Here is a 7,995-nt window from a genome sequence, read left to right as displayed (position 1 = left end):
TCAGTACTGTCAGACTGCGGGATTCATATTTTCTTTTTTTACATAATTTTCTTTAAGTAATATTCAGAACTTTCGGTAGCTTCACTTCACATCAGTAAAATGCTTGTTTACCTGTAATTTTCAATATGGAGTGACGGTGTTAAGGGATTTACCTAACCTGTTTGTTTACTGACCTCAATTAATGTCAATGTGTCGTTTAATTGTCTCACTGGAGAGTTCCCTCAGGCCATAAATAGGGACTGTTTTCAAGGCGTCACATCAGAGTGTTTGATGCAGCTTTGCCTCCAGTACAAACAGTGATCATTGGATCTCAGAGATAATGAAAGAATGTTCTGGTATATTCCAATTCAGCTTCGGATTCTGTGGGCAATTATTGATGTGCAACTGATTTACTATCCGCTCCTCGCTGCTGTTGGCGTTCCTGGTAAGTCATTATTTCAGCAGTTTATTCTGTAAACCATGTTTAATTGTATTTACTGTCCTTGTCCTTTAGACCCGGTTATTAATTGTATTCAGTGTAATCCTCTTGTTCAGTGTCTGGTAATGCACCTTGTTTCCTTCATTTAACATGTGAACAGTTGCCGATTCACTGCCTCAGTTCGATGAACACCATTTACTTTTCATAACTTTCTTCAACTGATGGTCATTTTTTAGGATTTGCCTGTTATTTGAGTCTCGTACACAAGGAATGTTGGTGGACGATTCTCTTTATTGAACAGTTTGCCGTCTGCTCTCTGCACTGAACCCTAGTATCGGATCAGAAATATTTGTTCAAAGAGTAAGACAGCTGCCTGGAGCTGAATCATTATTGGATATTGTCCAATATTTCAGAGTGTATTGGTGACCTATCTGTTCGCGCTGGTTTCCACAGATCAGTGTCATTAACTATAACCAGCAGATCTTAAAACTCCTGTTACCTGTGGACAAGTAACTTGAATTGTCTTTCCCAAGGGTTTCTAACTGTTTCAGCATTGTTTTTTCCAAGTTGTTATCTGTTAAGGTTCTTAGTTGTTTTGAGAACCAGAAGCCAGTTCGAAGCTTTTCGAAGCTTCTACTCATCGTTGCTTTCATTCTTATCAGTTGTTGTTGAAAACCGAAGCTTCTCAAAGTTTCTGCACATTGCTGCCTTTGCAGTTTAAACTTACAATGTCCAAATCTAATGTCCAAAGGGGGAAAGTTAACCCTTTTATTCACGGTTCTCTCTCGTCTCCTCTTCAAATCTGCCGTCATCACGCCATCCTCAAAAAAAAATCCATGACCCCTCGGTCATTGTAAATTACGGCCCCCATCTCCAACCTCCCTTTCCTCTCCTTCAACGTGTTGTCGTTTCCAAAATCTGTGCCCATCTTTCCTGCAAATGCATTAGCAACCTCTCCAATCAGGTTTCCACCGCTGACACAGCACTGAGACGGCCCGAATCAAAGTCACAAAAGACATCCCATGTGACTGACCGTGGAAAACTATCCCTCCTCTTCCTTCTTGGCCTGTCTGCAGCCTTTGACACGGGTGTCCGCAACAGCCACCTCCAACGCCTCTCGTCCGTTGTCCAACTGGGTGGGACTGCCCTCGCCTGCTTCCATTCCTATCAATTCAGGATTCGCGAGGGAATCTCCTGTAATGATTCATCTTCCCGCCCACACACCGTTATCTCTGGTGTCCCACAAGGAACAATCATTGACCTCCTCCCATTTCACAAATTGAAGCTTCCCCTCAGCGACATCATCCGAAAACACAAAGTCAGATTCCACATGTAACTGACACCCAGCTGTTTCTCACCACCGCCTCTCTCGACCCCTTCACTGCGAATCCAACGTCCAATCCTGGACGAGCAGAAATTTCGTCCATTTAAACATTAGAAAGACTGAAGCCATTGTCTTCGGCCCCTATCACAAATTCCGTTCATTCGCAACTGATTCCATCCCCCTCCCTGGTCACAGTCTGAGGTTGAACCGGACTAGTAGGCGTTCTATTTGACCCTGAGCTGAGCTTCTGTCCCCATGTCCTCTCCATCCCCAAGCTCGCCGACTTCCACCTCCCTAACATCATCGTCTCTGCCCCAGCCTCAGCCCATCTTCTTCTGAAATCCTGATCCGCGGTTTTTTAACCTCCGGACTCGACTATTCCAATGCTCTTCTCGCCGGTGTTCCCACCACCCTCCATAAACTTGAGCTATTCCAAAACTCTGCTGCCCGCATCCAAACTCGCACCTAGTCCCGTTCACCCATCACCCCTCTGCTTGCTGACCTACATTGGCTCAAGGTCGAGCGAAGCCTCAATTTAAAAATTCCTAAACTCGGGTTACATAGAATTACATAGAATTTACAGCTCACAAACAGGCCATTCGGCCCAACTGGTCCATGCCGGTGTTTATGCTCCACACGAGCCTCCTCCCATTCTACTTCATCTCACCCTATCAGCATATTCTTCCATTCCTTTCTCCCTCTTGTACTTAGTTAACTTCCGCTTAAATGCATCTATTCTATTCGCCTCAACTATTCCTTGTGGTAGCGAGCTCTACATTCTAACCAGTCCCTGGGTAACTCAGTCTCCCCTGAACTGATTATTGGATTTGTTGGTTATTATCTTATATTTGTGACCACGAGTTTTGTCCCCCCACTACACCACAAGTGAAAAAAAGGAGAGAAAAGAGTCCCAGCCTGTTCAGCCTCTCCTGATAAGTAAATCCTCTCAGTTCTGGTATCATCATTGTAAATCTGTTTTGCACTCACTCCAGTGCCTTTAAACCATTGTTATTAATGGAGATCACAACTGTGCACAATACTCCAAGAGTGGACTAACCACTGGTTATAAATCACTGGTCAGGCCTCAGCTGTCCAATTGTCTCCAATTATGGGCATCACACTTTCGGAAGTATTTCAAGGCCTTGGAGAGGGTGCAGAGGAGATTTAGTAGAATGTTCCCAGGGATGAGCGACCAGGCTGCTGCTTTTACTCTCAGTCTGATGTACAATTCCCTGTTTTTCTCTTCCTTACAGTGAACTTAGTAACGATTGTGATCCTGTCTCGAGGAAGGTGCGGTCTCTCCAAATGTGTCACTCGTTACCTGGTGTCCATGGCAGCGGCGGATCTGCTGGTCGTTATCACTGATCTGATATTCAGGCAAATTCCTATGCTTTATTGGACTCAGTTTCAGTTCATGTGGGGCTTTAAATTGTGTAATATCCACGCCGTCCTGCTTTACGCAGCCACAGACTGTTCTGTCTGGTTCACAGTCACTTTCACCTTTGATCGATTTGTGGCTATTTGTTGCCAGAAGCTGAAAACAAAATATTGCACCGAGAAAACGGCGGCTGTGGTTCTGGGAACAGTGAGTGTGCTGTTCTGTGTGAAGAACACTTTCTGGTACTTTATGCTTGGAGGTGAATATTGGATTAGTAATTCTCCCTGGTTTTGTTTTGCATCACGTTATGTTCGTTATTCACAGGTGTGGACAGCAATTGAATTCCTTCATTATATTGTAACCCCATTTGTTCCATTTGTTCTGATTCTGCTGCTCAATGCTTTCACCGTCAGACACATTTTAGTGTCGAGCAGAGTCCGCAGGAAACTCCGGGCCCACAGCAGTGGGGAGAGTCCCAGTGACCCAGAGATGGAGAAGAGAAGGAAATCCATCATTTTACTGTTTGTTATATCGGGGAATTTTATCCTGTTATGGGCGGTGTTTCTTTTGTTTTCTGTATGGAAACGATTATATGTGTTAGACTTTATTCCTGTGATTCTACCTAAATTTGTACAAGAACTGGGATTTATGCTCCAGCTCCTGAGTTGCTGCACCAACACGTGTATTTATGCCGTGACCCAGACTAAATTCAGAGAGGCGTTGAAGAATGTGGTGAAATATCCCTTTACTGGAATTGTTAAATTCATTAAATAATGAGAAGACTTTCCATGATCACAAGGTGTTGGTCTGGTGTTCTGCCCAATCCCCTCACCTCTGTGATGCAAACACAGTACGGCAGGTTTTCATCTTTCACCGCCCTGATTTAGTGACTAACAGGGACGGTGGAGGTGGGGAAGTCCGCGGAGATCAGTCCCGCTTGATACCTGCTGGTTTTTAGCCCCGTTTAGCCCTCTGGTGCGGCCTGGGGCGGGTGGATGAAGCTCCCGTCCGCCAGGCTCTTGTTTCATGTGTTTACACAAAGCGGGCGGGCGGGGCACACATGCAGCCCGTGGTGTGAGGACCAGAGAATCATACTTTAAGAATAATATTACTTCACCTTTGGAACAGGGGAACAGGAGTCGGCCATTTCAACCCTCGAGCGTGTTCCCCCATTCTATTCGATCAAGTTCGATCTGTATATTAACTCAATTTACCCGCCTTGGATTTGTAACACTTAATACCCTCGACTAACAAAAATCGATCAATCTCAGTTTTGAAATTTTCAATTGATCCCCAGCCTCAACAGCTTTTTGGAGGAGAGGGTTCCAGATTTCCACTGCCCTTTGTGTGAAGAAATGCTTTCTGACATCACCCCTGAACGGACTGCCTTTAATTTTAAGGTTATGCCCCCTTGTTCTGGACTCCCCCACCAGAGGAAATAGTTTCTCTCCATCAAATCCTTTAATCATCTTAAATACGACCATTAGATCAGGCCTTAATCTTCTATACTGAAGGGAATACAAGCCTGGTCTGTGCAGTCTGTCCTCATAATTTAACCTTTTTAGCCCCGGTATCATTCAGGTGAATCTGTGCTGTACCCCCTCCAAGGCCCATATATCCTTCCTGAGGTGCGCTGCCCAGAAGTGAATTCAGTCTCCAGATGGGGTCGAACCAGAGCTCAGCACAGCTTTAACATAACTTCCACCCTTTGTGTTCCAGCCCTTTTTGATCAGGCTCAAAGTTCCATTCGATTTTCAATTATTTTTTGTACCTGTCCTTCAGCTTTTCGTGATTTCTGGACTTGGACCCTGCAATCTCTCTGCTCCTCCACAGTCCCGAGCATCTCACCATTTAGATACCCTGATCTATCTTTCTTCGGTCGAAAGCGGATGACCTCACACTTTTCCACATTGAACTCCATCTGCCACAGTTTTGCCCATTCATTTAATCTTTCAACGTCCCTTTGCAACTATCTGCTCCCATCTACAATATTTATTGTGCTTCCTAACTTACTGTCGTCAGAAAACTTAGATATACGGCTCTCTATTCCTTCATCCAAGTCATTTATAAACATAGTAAAAAGCTGAATCCCCAGTACAGATCCCTGGGGACACCACTAGTCACATCCTGCTGATTTGAGTCCATACCCATTATCCCCACTCTCTGTCTCCTACCTCCTAACCAATTCCCTATCCAAGCCAATGGGTTGTCTCCAATTCCATGCACTCTCGATTTTGTCAACAGACTCTTATATGGAACCTTGTCGAACGCCTTCTGGAAGTTCATATAAATAACATCCATAGACACTCCTAATCTACCACATTAATTAGCTCCTCAATAAAATCAACTAGCTTCGTTAGACATGGTAGCAGGAGAGGTCGATAAGGTGGTTGAGAAGGCAGATGGAATGCTTTTCTTTTGTTAGCTGAGGCATGGAACATGAAAGCAGGGATGTTATGCTGGAACTGTATAAATCACGAGTTAGGCCATAGCTTGAGTACTGCGCACAGTTCTGGTCAACACATTACAGGAAGGATGTAATTGCACTAGAGAGGGTGCAGAGGAGATTTACAAGGTTGTTGCCAGGATTGGAGACTTTTAGCTGTGATGACAGATTGGATAGTCTGTGGTTGTTTTCCTTGAAACAGAGGAGGCTGAGGGGTGATTTGATTGAGGTGTACAAAATTATGTAGGGCCTAGGTAGAGTGGATCAGAAGGACCTATTTCCCTGAGTGGAGGGATCAATAACCAGGGGCATAGTTTTAAAGTGATTAGTCGAAGGATTAGAGCGAAAATGAGGAAAATATTTTCAACCACAGGGCGGTGGGGGCCTGGAACTCACTGCCTGAGAGGGTGGTAGAGGCAGAAACCCTTCACTCATTTGAACAATACCTGGATGTGCACCTGAAGAGCCGTGACTTGCAGGGCTACGGACCAAATGCAGGAAAGTGGGATTAGGCTGGGTGGCTCGTTTCTCAGCCGGCGCGGACAAGATGGGCCGAATGGCCTCCTTCTGTGCCGTAAATTTTCTATAATTCTATGATTCTAAGAGGTCCAGGATCAATTTACAGCTTATTGAGTAAGACTTGTCACTGTCCCTGAAACTCCCTGTCCCTCAGTATCTGTGTCCGGGGAGAAGCTGATGGATTTGTGTTACTTTCTTCAGGTGAATCTTTGTGCTCATCGAGGTGATGGATGTCAGAGCCTGGAAATGGGACATTTAATCAGTCCGAGCACCTCTTGTCAGTATCCGGGACTCCCAGGTCAGGCACAGAGCAGTTCGCATACAGCAACGACAACTTGCATTTATGTAGCGCCTTTAACATAATAAAAGGTCCCAAGGTGTTTCACAGGAGCGATTATCAAACAAAATTTGACTCCGAGCCACAGAAGGAGATATGAGGACAGGTGAACAAAAGCTTGGTCAAAGAGTTAAGATTTAATGAGCGACTTAAAGGAGGAGAGAGAGGCGGAGATGCGGAGAGGTTTAGGGTGGGAATTCCAGGGATTCGGGTCAAGGCAGCTGAAGGCACGGCCGCCAATGGTGGAGTGATTTCGGACAAGGGCAGAAATCTCGGAGGGTTGTCGGGCTGGAGGAGGATACAGAGATAGGGAGGGGCGAGACCATGGAAGAATTTGGAAACAAGGATGAGAATTTTAAAATCGAAATGTTCCCAGACCGACCAAAAGCAAGCACAGGGGTGATGGTTGAACAGGAATTGGTGCGAGTTGGAATACGGGGAGCAGAGTTTTGGATCAGCTCAAGTTTATGGAGGGTGGAAGATGAGAGGCCGGCCAGGAGATCATTGGAATAGTCAAGTCTAGAGGTAACAAATGCATGGATGAGGGTTTCAGCAACAGATGAGCTGAGGTGAGCTGGCGATGCGCAATGTTACGGTGGTGGAAGGAGGCGGTCTTGGTGATGGAGAGGATATGTGAGTAAATCTCTCTCTACACTGTCCTAACAAACACTCCAAGGGCAGGTACAGCATGGGTTAGATACAGAATAAAGCTCCTTCTGCACTGTCCCATCAAACACTCCCAGGGCAACGACAGCACGGTTTACATTTTTTTTTCGTTCATTGGATGTGGGCATCGCTGGCAAGGCCAGCGTTTATTGGTCATCCCGAATTGCCCTTGAGAAGGTGGTGGTGAGCCGCCTTCTTGAACCGCTGCATTCCGTCGGGTGAAGGTTCTCCCACAGTACTGTTAGGTAGGGAGTTCCAGGATTTTGACCCAGCGACGATGAAGGGACGGCGATATATTTCCAAGTCGGGATGGTGTGTGACTTGGAGGGGAACGTGCAGGTGGTGTTGTTCCCATGTGCCTGCTGCTCTTGTCCTTCTAGGTGGTCAAGGTCGCGGGTTTGTGAGGTGCTGTCGAAGAAGCCTTGGCGAGTTGCTGCAGTGCATCCTGGGGATGGTACACACTGCAGCCACAGTGCGCCGGTGGTGAAGGAAGTGAATATTTAGGGTGGTGGATGGGGTGCCAATCAAGCGGGCTGCTTTGTCCTGGATGGTGTCGAGCTTCTTGAGTGTTGTTGGAGCTGCACTCACCCAGGCAAGTGGAGAGTATTCCATCACACTCCTGAATTGTGCTTTGTTGATGGTAGAAAGGCTTGGTGGAGTCAGAAGGTGAGACACTCGCCGCAGAATACCCAGCCTCTGACCTGCTCTTGGAGCCACAGTATTTATGTGGCTGGTCCAATTTGATTCTGGTCAACGGTGACCCCCAGGATGTTGATGGTGGGGGATTCGTCGATGGTAATGCCGTTGAATGTTAAGGGGAGGTGGTTAGACTCTCTCTTGTTGGAAATGGTCATTGCCTGGCACTTGTCTGGCGCGAATGTTACTTGCCACTTATGAGCCCAAGCCT

General features: G+C 46.2%; 1 protein-coding gene across 1 annotated transcript; it reads left to right on the top strand.

The window, feature by feature from the left end:
• The first annotated feature begins 327 nt into the window (after window positions 1-327).
• LOC137315732 (probable G-protein coupled receptor 139) lies at window positions 328-3,894 on the top strand. Its single transcript, XM_067980233.1, has 2 exons — window positions 328-424; window positions 2,996-3,894. The coding sequence occupies exons 1-2, from the start codon at window positions 328-330 to the stop codon at window positions 3,892-3,894; spliced, it is 996 nt and encodes a 331-aa protein (XP_067836334.1).
• The last annotated feature ends 4,101 nt before the right edge of the window (window positions 3,895-7,995 follow it).

Source organism: Heptranchias perlo, unplaced genomic scaffold (assembly GCF_035084215.1).
Source record: "Heptranchias perlo isolate sHepPer1 unplaced genomic scaffold, sHepPer1.hap1 HAP1_SCAFFOLD_56, whole genome shotgun sequence".
Classification (NCBI taxonomy): domain Eukaryota; kingdom Metazoa; phylum Chordata; class Chondrichthyes; order Hexanchiformes; family Hexanchidae; genus Heptranchias; species Heptranchias perlo.
This window is presented reverse-complemented; position numbering and strand designations above follow the sequence as displayed.